The following is a 15,489-nucleotide window of genomic DNA, read 5'->3' as shown; positions in this document are numbered from 1 at the left end:
GCGCCTGTCTATAAACACACATGAACTTTAATGTCATCCCAGTCTTAGTCTGTAGGGTTCAATATTGAGTTGGGCCACCCTTTGCAGCTATAACAGCTTCAACTCTTCTGGGGAGGCTGTCCACAAGGTTTAGGATTGTGTCTATGGGAATGTTTGACCATTCTTCCAGAAGCGCATTTGCAAGGTCAGGCACTGATGTTAGATGAGAAGGCCTGGCTCATAGTCTCTGCTCTAACTCATCCCAAAGGTGTTCTATCAGGTTGAGGTCAGGACTCTGTACAGACCAGTCAAGTTCCTCCACCCCAAACTCACTCATACATGTCTTTATGGACATTGTGCACTGCTTTTCGTAGTCATGTTGGAACAGGAAGGGGCCATCCCCAAATTATTCCCACAAAGTTGAGAGCATGAAATTGTCCAAAATGTCTTGGTATGCTGATGCCTTAAGAGTTCTCTTCACTGGAACTAAGGAGCCAAGCCCAACCCCTGAAAAACAACCCCACACCAAAAACCCTCCTCCACCAATTTATTTGCACCAGTGCACAAAGCAAGGTACATAAAGGCATGGATGAGTGAGTTTGGGGTGGAGGAACTTGACTGGCCTGCACAGAGTCCTGACCTCAACCCGTTAGAACACCTTGGGATGAATTAGAGAGGAGACTGCGAGCCAGGCCCTCTCGTCCACATCAGTGCTTGACTTCACAAATGCACTTCTGGAAGAATGGTCAAACATTCCCAAAGACCAGGGGTGGGGAACCTTTTTTCTGCCAAGGGCCATTTGGGTATTTATAAAATAATTTGGGGGCCGTACAAAATTATCAAATTAAAAATGAGCCTGTTATATTTGGTCAAACATTTAATTAACTCACCCCTAATGTGATGGCTGCAACTGCTTCTCTTTGGTGAGGTGTTTGATGTTAGCTGGTATTGATGATGTTGCTACTCTCAACTGGTTTTCCAGGTTTGCATTGGTCAGTCTAGACCGCAGTCTACTTTTTGTGGTGGTAAGTTTTGAAAAGAACTGCTGGTGGGTACTGATGGTTGGTACTGCTGGTGGGTATAGCTGGCTGGTACTGCTGGTGGGTATAGCTGGCTGGTACTGCTGGTGGGTACAGCTGGTGGGTACAGCTGGCTGGTACTGCTGGCTCAGGCTGGTACTGCTGGCTTGTACTGTGCTGTGGGTACTGCTGGCTGGTACTGCTGTGGGTACTGCTGGCTCTGGCTGGTACTGCTGTGGGTACTGCTGGTTCTGCTGTGGGTATTGCTGGCTCTGGCTGGTACTGCTGGCTCTGGCTGGTACTGCTGGGGGTACTGCTGGTTCTCCTGTGGGTATTGCTGGCTCTGGCTGGTACTGCTGTGGGTACTGCTGGTTCTGCTGTGGGTACTGCTGTGGGTACTGCTAGTTCTGGCTGATACTGCTGGCTCTGGCTGGTATACTGCTTTGAGTACTGCTGGCTCTGACTGGAACTGCTGGTTCTGCTATGAGTACTGCTGGTTCTGGCTGGTACTGCTGTGAGTAATGCAGGTACTGCTGTGAGTACTGCTGGCTCTGGCTGGTACTGCTGGCTCTGGCTGGTACTGCTGTGGGTACTGCTGGTTCTGGCTGCTACTGCTGTGAGTACTGCTGGTTCTGGCTGCTACTGCTGTGAGAACTGCTGGCGGGAAATGCTGGCTAGGAGAAGTGTAGCAGCGTCACGCTGGAGGAAAAGGTGAGGTTTCCTGTATTTGTCGCAGGCGGAGTGCATTTGATAGCTCTCCGCCTGTGACTCACTCAGACTGTCATAACGAAGCACAAACTATACAGGAAGCATCGGCTCCGTTCTAACATATCAGCTGAGAGAGACACAGACTCCGCTGCACAGGGGGCCGGACCAAATTACTTTGGGGGCCGCATATGGCCCCCGAACCGTAGGTTCCACACCCCTGCCATAGACACACTCCTAAACCCTATGGACAGCCTTCCCAGAAGAGTGGAAGCTGTTATAGCTGCAAAGGGTTGGCCAGCTCAGAATCGAGCCCTACAGACTTATGGGCCATACACACTATAAGATTTTCTGAAGACTTTTTCCTTTAGACTTACCAAAACCATATAATATGAGGTCAAACCTAAACACTTTCAATTTGTATGCAATCTGGCAGGCCCTTGCACTACATAGAAAAGGTAAATCTAAAGGAAATCTAACCACAAAAGTTGGATAGTGTGTATCCAGCTTAAGACTGGGATGCCATTAAAGTTCATGTGCGTGTAAAGGCAGGTGTCCCAATACTTTTGGTAATCTATTGTACGTGAATATGGACTTTATGAGATTTTTTAGAATGATCTGTTTGTTATATAACAATAATGGACTGAATAATGGACTGAAGAGGACATTTTACACTGACAGGGATTGATTTGCTAAAAACAGATATGTTATATCACTTTGGAAGGAAAGTTGCCCTTTGCATGGAATTTCCACTAGAGCTTAGTGAATGTGGTAAAACTTCCCTTTGCAAAAAACTCCCAATCCGGTGCAAGGAATATAAAATAAAAGAGTATATTTGCTTGAACTGAGGCCAGTTATAGGTTGGGGTGGTTGCCATTTGTTTGTACTGATAATTGAATGATGGAAGACAGCAGAGCTTCACCTTGTTCACTAAGGTTTGGGGGAAATTCCCATGCAAAGTGCAACTTCCCTTGCAAAGTGAACTGTTTGCCTTCAGTAAACCAACTCCAATGTGCAATGTGTAAACCCTAACAATGAGCTTATCTTATTTGCTCCCTATTGGTCTATTAACCTGTTGGCGTTGCAGATATGCGGCCTCTTGGCGGTTGGGTCTTGGCTCCAAGCAGATGCATATTTGCATGCGACATTGCAAAACCAGCTGTACCGAGAGCACACACCTTGCTCGCTCCCGGCTCAGTTACCAGCAGCTAACGGTGGTCTCCTGCCTCCCGGCATCTGAAAACCCTTAAAGGGCTGGGAGGCGCCGGCGCCAAGGGGTTTAAATATACCATTGGAAGCAAGGTGTTGTATCCCTTTTGATGATAGCTAAAAACCTGATGACATTGTAAGAACTTGAGTGCTGTCCTGTGTCCTCTGCACACATCCTTTGTTATCTCAAGGAGTCTATTTAGCCCTCCTAGTCTTTATCTTAAAATACAGAATTATTAGCCTTTATTTTGTAGCGATCTGAGAGAAGGAGTGGTTGAGTAGTTTAGCAAAAGACCATAAGAAGGGCTGACACAATTCAGTTTACAAAAATGTTGTTTTTGTCAGCTGCAGTTCAACAGATATTTTTTGGTATTTGCAGGGTCTTCATAGGTATAAAATATGGGGAAATGTGTATGTATTTCAGAAGTGTACCACATTTTTTTTATGATACACTTTGAGTAAAATGTCCAAAAATAATGCCATTATTTAAGCTCAAGTAATCATCAAATGTTTTATGAATTTTATTAAAAAGGTAATTGCAGTGGAAACTTGGGGTATTGCTAAATTTAAAAAAAATGTTCTTTTAAAGTCTGAAATCATTACAAATTTGGGAAGAAATATAGCCACATATAACTAAGAATGTCTTTGGATGTGAAGCGTTTGAATTGTTTTAAACAATTTCTGTGTGTCAGCCCAGCTTCTACAATATAAATAGGTTTCTCTTCTGTGCAAGATAGACAGAATGGCATTTGTTCAGTTGCTGCACTTTAACAACCTTGACCCTGCCCCCTACTATCTTTACTATTTTCACAGCCTTAAACTGGCCATAGATGGCTTGAATCTGTCTCGATCCATGTATGGCCAGGCTGATTGTACCCAAGTCATGATGTTGAGCTGCGGTAATGCATGCAAGTACCTGTAATGCACAAAACGTTATTTGTATTTTAGTGCACTGTGATGACATTCATTTTTTATGACACCCCATGCATTGCAATTACCCTATCAACACTGTCGTGAAAAAGTATAATAAAAAATAACTAAGATAAGAGGAATGTGTGTATATCCACAAAAAATAGCAATCCTAAATTCCATAATTATAAACAATTATAAATACCGTGCAGTAGTCAGCAAAGTGCATACAAGAAGCATTAAGGCTCCTTTCACACATGTGCGACTTGTCCTGTGATTTGGGACTGCAAATTCGCAATCACAAGTCGTACTCCATGATTTCCAATGAGTACCGTTCATATCTATGTGACTTCAAGTTGCAACGACTTCAAAGTAGTCCCTGCACTACTTTGGGATGATTTTAATGCGTTTTGAGGTCCAAAGACATAGGCGTTGCTTCAAGTCCAGTCAAAATCATGGCAAAATATTGGTAAAATTGTGTGACTTTTAGGTAGCAGGAATGTGAAAGGGGCCTAAAGTGCATAAATAATCTATCAAAAAGTGCAAATGTCCAAAAGTGCATGTGTGTTTTAGTTACATTGACATTGAAGTAATATTGATTGAGTAAACCTTTGCCCAGATCATGCGCACTAAAGTATTTACATATTCTGGACAAGTAGTAAAAACTTTCATTTATCTCTAAATCTATATGCATTGTAAAGAAAATGGTTTTCACAGTTCACAACACAGGCATTGTTTTTCTAAGAGGACAGAGTCCTCTAATGTAAACAACCAGCTGGTGTTTTTATACTGTTTGGAAACAGACTAAGCCTAGGTTCACACTGATGCGATGTGGGAAACGCACAGGAATCGCTGCGTTTTCCGCATCCTACATGTTCTTGCGATCTGCTGCAGCTGTAAAAACTTCAAAAGCAGGTCGCAGAATGCAGTGTGTTTGCCTGAATCGGACCACATGGGTATGAACACCCATGCAATCTGATTCCAGTGCGTCCAAAAAAAGGTGCCTGCACCTTTTTTATGCGTATACAGTGGGATTTGAGCCATACAAGATGATGAGCTCAAATTGCACAACATAAATTGTGATGTGATAGTGTGCACTGGGGCTAAAACTGGACTTTAGAGCAGGGTTTCTCAACTGGGGTTTGCTAGTGTTCCTCAGGGGTTCTGCTGTTGTTGCAGTGGATTTATACTTGCACAATGGTGGCTTCAGTTTTCCCCCATCAGTTACTACATACACTTCTGGGAAGCTAAAAAGCCATTGGCCAGCAGCTGGCAGACCGGTTGTGTGGATGTGGACTGAGGAAATTGTATCATCCCTGCCCTGTCAACACTAGCTAATGGTTTTTCCTAAATTGATCACCAGTAGGAGAGATACAACCTCACCAGGTACAAGATGGGCAGCTGCTGAGTGATAATACCCTCAATGGAGCAGGTAAAAGACAAGACCCCCCGTTCTTCCCTGGGCACTGTCGCTGCTCATCACCAATGCAATATATTTTCCCTGAGCACCAAGGCAAAGTTTTTTCTTGAGCACCGATGCAAAGTTGTTTTTCCCTGAGCACTAATTCAAAGTTTTTTTTTTCCTAAACCTGTCTGCACTTGCATGGATTTCCTCTTGGTACTACAGTGTCCCTTCCCCCCCACACAGTTCAAAGACCTGCTGGTAGGGTAATTTCTTCCTATCTAGTATGTGTACATATGCATGTAAGGTAGGAACCTTAGATTCGAAGCTCCCCTAAAGCCCCGTACACATGGGCCGAATGTCGGGAGACATCGGCCGGTTAAAAAACAAACAGCCTTCATTCAGCTCATGTGTATGCCAGCTGGAAAACCAGCAACTGACCGACTCCTGAACTGAGTGCTCTAGCGGGGGCGGGTGTGGTGGGGGGGTGCACAACAGCTCAGAGGGGAAGATCGCTGTACTAAGACCTAATCAAAAGAGATTTTGTCTCCAAATACGGAAAGGTTTCTTCACAGTATGAGCTGTGAAAATGTGGAATAGACTCCCTCCAGAGTTGGTTATGGCCAGCTCAGTAGATTGCTTTAAAAAAAAGCCTGGATTCTTTCCTAGGTGTACATAATGTAACTGGACTCACTTTTATAGGTAAAGTTAATCCAGGGAATATCCGATTGCCTCTCGGGGGATCAGGAAGGAGTTTTTTTCCCCTACTGTAGCAAATTGGATCATGCTTTGCTGGGGTTTTTCACCATCCTCTGGATCAACTGTTGGAATAGGATTGTTTATATGGGATTGTATGGTTGTGTTTTTTTTTTTTTTTTTATTGGTTAAGCTAGATCACAAGGCCCTCGGTCCAAATGCAGCCCCCCAGGTCATTTCACGTGGCCCTTGCACCTCTCCTGCATCTGCAGCTCCCCCCTTGTCTCTGTAGTTGGCAGAAGAGAGGACAGAACTCCTTTGCCAGATCCTGTGCAGCTACAAAAAGTCTCGTCCTGGCCCCCCCCCACCTTCTCAGCAGTCCGCAGCAGAGAGGAGGGCAGATCCTGCACCTCTCTGTGCAGCCACAGGACCACCTTGCCTCTGCCCCCCCCCCCCCCTGGTCTCCGCATTCAGCAGACTCTGGAAGCTGACTCCAGCCCTCCTCTGGTTCTCCTCCATACCCTGCACTTCTTCCTAGATCCACCTGCATCTTCTTCCTGGCAGCAGCACAAGGTTAGAGTGTGCATTATGATGTATGGAAGGGTGGGTGACTCTTGACTTCTGATGGTGGGGGGGCTCTTGACATCTCATGTAAGGGTGTAAGGGGGCGTGGGGTGCTCTGGACATCTAATCTTACAGATATAACCGGCCTTTTAAGGGCCCACAATGAAATTGAGTTTGACACCCCTGAGCTAGATGGACTTGTGTTTTTTTTCAACCTGACTAACAATGTAACTATGACAAATTTTTTTCGTTCAACTCGCTGATTAAAAAAAAAAACGTAGCGTGTATTAGGCTTAAGGCAGGGACTGATGTGAAGGTACCATATGCTGTCTGTAAAGTGCTGCATACATTGTTGACACTATATAAATACCTGTAATAATATTTTTTTAGCGTTTCCTATATTTTCATATTTTTAGCTATATCTACAACTCACTGATCACACAAATGCAGCCTTTCTCATCTAGGGTGCCATCTGAGTTTGTTGCCAGGGATCACAAGTGCCCACGCACAAAACCCATGTCATTAGACAGTGGATGACAACTGAAGGCAGTGGGTCCATCATAGTGGCTATGCGCCTTGAGATCACTGTGATGGCCAATCACAAACATAAACACAATTTGTGTTTACATCCAAGAGCCCTCCCATTCCTCCTTTGCTGGTTCATCCTGCCATTCCTCTTCCTTACCCTTCTTTAAGCACTTCCCTCTGATCCTGTGAATAAAACTGCTCCCACTGACCACCAATAAAAAGGGGGGGGGGCACACTGAGCAGCAAGCAGGATCACATTGACCACCACTGAGCAGCAAGTGGGTACATAGGGTGCACACTGACAACCAGTGATGGAGGGCATAGACTGACCACAGTGTAAGAGGGCACAGACAATATCCACCAATGTAAGGGGACCCAGACACTGACCACCAATGTAAGGGGGCACAGACACTAACCACCAATGTAAGTAGGCACAAACACTGACCACCAATGTAGGGGCACAACATTGTCCACCAATATAAGGGGGAAAAGACACTGACCACTTCTATAAAGCATACAGGCATTGACAACCAATATAAGGGGGGCAAAGACATTGACCGCCAATGTAAGGGGGGCAAAGACATTGGCCGCCAATGTAAGGGGGCAAAGACATTGGCCGCCAATGTAAGGGGGCAAAGACATTGGCCGCCAATGTAAGTGGGCACAAACAATGACAACCAAGGTAGGGGGCATATTGTTGACCATTAATGTAAAGCTTACAGGTACTGACAACCAATGTAAGGGGTGCAACACTGAACACCAATGTAAGGGGGCACAGACACTGACCACCAATGTAAGGGGGCACAGACACTAACCACCAATGTAAGTAGGCACAAACACTGACCACCAATGTAGGGGCACAACATTGTCCACCAATATAAGGGGGAAAAGACACTGACCACTACTATAAAGCATACAGGCATTGATAACCAATGTAAGGGGGGCAAAGACATTGACCGCCAATGTAAGGGGGGCAAAGACATTGGCCGCCAATGTAAGGGGGCAAAGACATTGGCCGCCAATGTAAGGGGGCAAAGACATTGGCCGCCAATGTAAGTGGGCACAAACAATGACAACCAAGGTAGGGGGCATATTGTTGACCATTAATGTAAAGCATACAGGTACTGACAACCAATGTAAGGGGTGCAACACTGAACACCAATGTAAGGGGGCACAGACATTAGCCGCCAATGTAAAGGGGGGGGGGGCATAGACATGGACCACCAATGTATGGGGAACACTGGCAGAGCATGTGAGTGGTATTGGACTATGTGCTGCTGCCTTTTATGTGTCAACATTTGTGTGCAGCATCCCAGACTCAGGTTTCCTAATGATTGTTAGTAACATTTACGTGTTTTACATTTGAGACTGGGGAGCATAGTTGTAAAGTGAGCTGTGACTGAACAAAAGGTTGAGAAACGCTGCTCTGTAATCTTTAAGGTCTTTAAGGATGTTTGAGAACTAACAAGTTCACATAAAAAGCAGCTAGAGAGACCAGGGATGACTTGGTTTAACAGCTCTTCTTCTGCTGGTTAAGAATATTTAAAGCATTTAAATTCCCATGCTGGACACATTGAAATGAGTAGGTGCAATCATGTCAGAATACTTGCATGTTGCGGAGTTTACAGAAGGAAAAAAAACACTTTCAATACTTAAAGTGTATGTAATTCTTCCTAATGCTCCTTTTTCTGTTAAATATACTGTTGAAAGGGTTTTGTGATATCTGTTTTTTAACTTCAAAATAATACCTGTTAATCAAGCCAGAAATCTTGTAAGCTATTAAAGTGATTGTAAAGTCTCAATTTTTTTCTAATAAAATAACAAACATGTTATATGTACCTGCTCTGTGCAGTTGGTTTTGCACAGGGCAGCACAGATCCTCCCCTTGTCGGGTCCCTGGCTGAATCCCCTGGCCTCTCCCTCCTGCTGAGTGCCCCCAAAGCAAGAGGCTTGCTATGGGGGCACCTGAGCCAAGCTGGACACAGACCTGCCATTTGGCCCCACCCCCTCTCTCTCCTAATTGGCTAACTGAGATTGATTGACAGCACCTGTTAATTGATACAGGTGAGTTTATTTACAAATTACAGAAGCATCACAAACTTGGAAAGCAATTATTTCTTACAATTTTTAGATGGTGCCAATAATTTTGTCCATTTTTGGAGGTTTTGCGTGGAATGTGGCAGATTTGGCTTTTTGTTTCTCAACTTTTTTGTGTCCTACCAATACAAACAAAAGAAAAAAACATGAGAATGCCTAAACATTTGTAATTGCAACAATTTTCTGGGCAAAGTGGTGCTTTATCTGACAGAAATGCAGGGGTGCCAATATTTTTGGCCATGACTGTATATTACATATTTGTTCTTGGGTTTAGATATGCTTTAGTGTATAACATTTTTATCCTATATTATTCGGTTAATTGATTTCAGATCATTTAGGTCTTTGCATGCACATGCCTTTGCTGGAAAAAGGTTGTAACATATATTTGATGTGTTTAATATTATACTCATAGGATATTAATGTCACCCTTTGTTTAGGTACAGAATTTAACACTACGAAGCCCACCAATTCTGGAAATATCGTGTCCACAAAGCAGTCCACCAAAAATCAGCAACCAAGACCAACCACTGGCTATGTGTCACAAGACTACTGTAACCAGTTCCAAAGCTGTACATGCTGATTCCAATGAGACAAGCCGCAAAGGAGAAAGCCCTGGTTCAGAGTCACGCTGCACAGCGGTAACACGCACAGCAAGCTTACATCAGCTGATAGCACCAGGCACGTCTTCTGGAAATTTGTAGTCGTTGTATAGTAGATAAGTGGGCAAAATAGCTTAGTAAATATGCAATAAATATATGCATTCTGGACATTCTAGGCATGAAGAGAACTAGAATTGGCTTTTGCTGCTTGTAGCGACCAGACAGACAAAAAGGATCATATTCTTTGCTTTTGGCAATGATGGCTTTTGTCTTACCTTAACAATGACACAAAGCAGCACAGGCATCTTTGTCATCCCATATGTTGTACTACATCCACCCTGACAAGGGTGGATAGCGCAACAAGGGATAGCGCAACATTATCAGTATAGTCTGGCAGTAGCCTTGAGGAAGATACTAAGGCCAGCCCGCATCACATGTAGTGCTGTTACTAATCTCTGGCTTAAACATGCTCTCCAAATTTTTATTGCAAACCTTGGCTGTATTCAGAGCCCATGGTATTCTGGACACAGAAAAATAACAGTTATGTACAGGTTAAACCCTTTTTGTCAGCCATTGTACCCGATTGTATTGATGGAACTTAAAGTGGAATTAAACTGTAGTGGGCGTAGCCAGAATTTTCCAAACCTTAATTGCATATTATGATTTACCGTGGATTTGCTCTACTGTAGCGATGTAGGTCTGAGCTCTCATCATCCACTACGTTCCTGCAAGGACCATGTTGTTTCCCTCTTCTTCTGAGTCCACCGTCTTCTTGCTTTGCCCATTTGGTGGGCACTGGTGGTGTAAATCTTGTCTTAGCATGCTGGAGTTACATTATTTCAGCACCTATTCTAGGCATCCTACAGATAATGGGACTGTACACTGTACTTAACATGCTGCACCGCAGTCAGATGCAGACTGAAAGCAATTGCTAACAGATAAGTTAAAAGCTCTTTGGCAGAAAAACTTTATAAAGTATTTTCTACCAAAAAAACCTACCTGTTGGCAATTTTTAGTTTTAATTGTTTACGTCCACTTTATTATTAAAGCAAAGATGCAGATTTAAGTCATTTCTCATTCGGAAAATGTTCTTTCACTTCCTGGTACAGGTCATGGGGGAATCTCCCCATTGTGGACATAGGCAACAATTAAAAAGCTGGCAGGGGTTCTAACCCAACTTCCACTCTAATAACTGCTGATTGACAGTCTATTTTAATATTTGGAAGTTCGCTGGAACATAGTTTACAAGTACCACCCTTTTAAAAGGGAATTTTACTTGGATGTAAGCCTGATTTGGCATTATAAAAGCATAATTACAAGCCTGCAAGGAAAAAAAATGTATCTATTTGTGTGATACACACACCTCTGCTAATCAGAAAGTTAATTTTGTTTCTACTTAGTTTAGCACTGCCCTTTCCAATGACAGCTTATACTGACAAGGCAGAGGCAGTGATATTAATTCACTGTTCAGTATAGAGTAGGCGAGCTGGCAAAGGAAGCTAAATTGCCAAAAGTGAAATTAAGGCCATTTTTTGTAAAATGAGATGCTGATAGCAGGACTTGCATGCTCTTGCTTATTTTTCACTTCCACTTCATACTGTCCTCCAGGCCACACTGCCTGACTTAAGGTATGTAAATCAAAGCTGTGCATTTCCTTCTCCATAGCAGGGATGGACAGTGGCTCCTAAGCTTTGGTTTTGGTTCAGTGTCTCTCATCCTGCTTGTGTCTGTTTAAGGGAGTGACTGCATGTAAGCTTGTAGCTCAAAACACAAGTGCGCACAAAGTGGAGACTCTATTGGTCCCAGTGAACACAGGGGGCACACACATACCTGAAGTCAGGCAGCACAGCTGGGGAACAGTATGAGGAGCAAGCTTTAATATTACCTTAAAGTAGTAGGAAAGGCTAAAATAAACAGGGTATAATACATCGCCTTCCTCCTCTTATACACATGCTACATATGGTTGGTGAAAAAAAAATCTTTGCGTAAATACCTTTTTTTTTTTTTTTACTCTTCTCTGGTGCAGTCATGTGATTGCACAGCTCCTAATCCCCTGTCAGTGAGCAGTTGTTGCGACTTGTGGGATGTAACACCGACAATGGATACTGCTTTGGAACAGTGGGTGACATCACAGCTTTCTGAATTCAACTCTGTTGTCAGACTCGCACAGCTACATAGGGGATCTGGAACTGTTCGATCACATGACCACAACAAGGAGGGTAGAAAAAAGGTATTTGAGATTTTTTGCCAACAGTATACATATTGTGTAAAAGCCGGGGACAGGCAACATTGTAAAACCTGTTTATTTTAGCCTTTTCTACTACCTTTTTTTTTTTTTAAATTCTTTATTTTAACAGAAACAGCATTACCATTCCACAGAACAACAGATAGTTCACGACCATGACCGAGCACACAATTCAAATGGTTAAAAAAAGCACATACCTAAATGTGCTTATATAACGTTATATTGAATCTTCGCCGTGATCATCACCGAGCAACACCGTTTCTCACATTTGTAATATTTTTAATATAGCAGAACTCTAGGGCCTAGCTATGTCCAAGAGGTAGAAATTGGAAAGAAGGTAGAAATAAAAGGATAGGAAAGAACAAAACAAATAAATAAAAGGGCTGGAAAGGACAGCAGGAGAGACCCAGCATGACATATAGGATGAGCTCTATGAATTAGGTTGATGGAGAGGATATTTCTCCGAGAGTAGGGGGTGGGGTCTGTTCTTTGGGACCAGACTTTTCAACATTTCTCGTGTTGCTCTTTCAGCACCATAGTAAGGTTCTCTATTTGTTGGATTTTTGTTATCCTGGCTAGTCAGTGGGATCTGGTTGGCAGGGCGGTACTTTTCCACAATGCCAGGATACACACCTTTTGCAGCAGTTAAAACCTACTACTTTCTTTAGAAACCACACGTCACCTATTTAGCTGTTCAGTGTGGCAACCACAACATTAAATGAAAAAATGGTGTTCCCTTTGCCAAAGAGAAAACTATTAATTTGTAGGCGTGTGCTTGCCACAGTTTGCTGCTCTAAGTGTGCTGTACACCTAGTGCCTAATGTGATATATGAAATGAGCAGCACTAAAGACCTGAGAATTCAATCAATTCTACCATATACTTGTGTTTAGCCCCTTGTGCCAAAAAATATATATATTCCAAAAGAAGTGTATATGGGGGGAAAAAAAATATATATATATATATATATATACACGTACAGGCGGTCCTCGGGTTACGAACAAGATAGGGCCTGTAGGTTTGTTCTTAAGTCGAATTTGTTTGTAAGTCGGAACAGGCACATTTTTTAGGTGTAGCTCCAGCCAAAATAATAATTTTTATGTTTTTTTTACACCCCTGTACCATTTTGTTTGCTTTTTCTACCCCTGTTCAGAAGATTTCACCTCACTTTCTGTCCCTATGACAACTGGATTTTGAAAATTTTGGGTTGTTGTGGAAACGAGGATTAGTGCTAAAGCTTCAGTGCAGACACCTTTTTCCCATGAGAAGAACTCTTACAGGAGTGAATTTCCCTTCCTAGAGGTAGATTTCTCCTCACTTCCTGTTGTCTCTCTCCATTTGTAAATAGGAGTTGTTTGTAAGTCAGATGTTTGTAACCCGGGGACCGCCTGTGTGTGTATGTATGTATGTGTATATATATATATATATATATATATATATATATATATATATATATATATGTATATGTGTATGTATGTATGTGTGTGTATATATATATATATATATATATATATATATATATATATATATTATACACACACACGCACACACAGTATCTCACAAAAGTGAGTACACCCCTCACATTTTTGTAAATATTTTATTATATCTTTTCATGTGACAACACTGAAGAAATTATACTGTGCTACAATGTAAAGTAGTGAGTGTACAGCTTGTATAACGGTGTAAATTTGCTCTCTCCTCCAAATAACTTAACACACAGTCATTAATGTCTAAACCACTGGCAACAAAAGTGAGTACACCCCTAAGTCAAAATGTCCAAATTGGGCTCAAAGTGTCAATATTTTGTGTGGCCACCATTATTTTCCAGCACTGCCTTAACCCTCTTGGGCATGGAGTTCCCCAGAGCTTCACAGGTTGCCACTGGAGTCCTCTTCCACTCCTCCATAACTACAACGGAGCTGGTGGATGTTAGAGACCTTGTGCTCCTCCACCTTCCGTTTGACGATGATACTCAATAGGGTTTAGGTCTGGAGACATGCTTGGCCAGTCCATCGTCTTTACCCTCAGCTTCTTTAGCAAGGCAGTGGTTGTCTTGGAGGTGTGGAGAGGATCATGCTTTGCTTCAGTATGTCACAGTACCTGTTGACATTCTTTGTTCCCTCAATGAACTGTAGCTCCACAGTGCCAGCAGCACTCATGCAGCCCCAGACCATGACACTCCCACCACCATGCTTTACTGTAGGCAAGACACACTTGTCTTTGTACTCCTCACCTGGATGCCACCACACACACTTGACATCATGTGAACCAAATACGTTTATCTTGGTCTCCTCAGACCACAGGACATGGTTCCAGTAATCAATGTCCTTATGCCCCATACACACCTGCAGATTATCTGCAGACTTTTGTCTGCAGACTTACCTTTTCTATGTAGTGCAAGGGCCTGCCGGATTGCATACAAATTGAAAGTGTTTAGATTTGACCTAATATTATATGGTTTTGGTAAGTCTGCAGACAAAAGTCTGCAGATAATCTGCACGTGTGTATGGGGCATTAGTCTGTTTGTCTTCAGCAAACTGTTTTCAGGCTTTCTGGTGCATCATCTTTAAAAGAAGCTTCTTTCTGGGATGACCAGACAAATTTGATGCAGTGTGCAGCATATGGTCTGAGCACTGACAGGCTGACTCCCCAAACCTTCAACCAATGCAGCAATGCTGACAGCACTCATAGGTCTATTTCCCAAAGATAACCTCTGGATATGACACTGAGAACGTGCACTCAACTTCTTTGGTTGACCATGGCGAAGCCTGTTCTGAGTGGAAACTGTCCTCTTAAACCGCTGTATGGTCTTGGCCACCATGCCGCAGCTCAGTTTTAGGGTCATGGCAATGTTCTAGCCTAGGCCATCCTTATGTAGAACAAAAATTATTTTTTTCAGATCCTCAGAGAGTTCTTTGCCATGAGGTGCAATGCTGAACTTCCAGTGGCCAGTATGAGAGAGTAAGAGCGATAACACCAAATTTAACACACCTGCTCTCCATTCACACCTGAGACCTTGTAACACTAGCGAGTCACATGACACTGGGGAGGGAAAATGGCTAATTGGGCCAAATTCTGCCATTTTCACATAGGGGTGTACTTACTTTTGTTGCCAGCTGTTTAGACATTAATGGCTGTGTGTTGAGATATTTTGAGGGGACAGCAAATTTACACTGTTATACAAGCTGTACTCTCACTACTTTACATTGTTGCAAAGTGTCATTTCTTCAGTGTTGTCACATTAAAATATATAATAAAATAATTGCAAAAATGTGAGGGATGTACTCAATTTGGTGAGATACTGTATTTCCCTAGCATGCAGTGTCCTTATGTTCGTGTCTCTTGAACCCACACGAATTTCACAATCATAAAAACCGGAAAAATAAAGTCAAATGAAACAGTCCCACAATATACCAAATGGGTATTCACTGTACACGTTCTTGTACTTTTACCAATCATAGTGATTGGTGATAGTACAAGCACATGTACAGTGAAGATCCATTTGTCACATTGTCGGACCGTTTCATTTGACTTTTTTT

At 42.8% G+C, this 15,489-nt stretch overlaps 1 protein-coding gene across 1 annotated transcript in view; it reads left to right on the top strand.

Annotated features, from left to right (window-relative positions):
• Window positions 1–15,489, top strand: part of PHC3 (polyhomeotic homolog 3) — a 179,695-nt gene that overhangs the window by 79,942 nt on the left and 84,264 nt on the right. Inside the window, exon 7 of the mRNA XM_082249149.1 lies at window positions 9,546–9,786. Coding sequence (XP_082105275.1) covers window positions 9,546–9,786 — 241 coding nt within the window. The remainder of the gene's footprint in view (window positions 1–9,545; window positions 9,787–15,489) is intronic.

Source organism: Pelophylax lessonae (assembly GCF_965119305.1).
Source record: "Pelophylax lessonae genome assembly, chromosome: 3".
In the NCBI taxonomy this organism is placed as follows: Eukaryota; Metazoa; Chordata; class Amphibia; order Anura; family Ranidae; genus Pelophylax; species Pelophylax lessonae.
The sequence above is the reverse complement of the archived record's forward strand: the minus strand, read 5'-3'. Positions and strand labels throughout refer to the sequence as shown.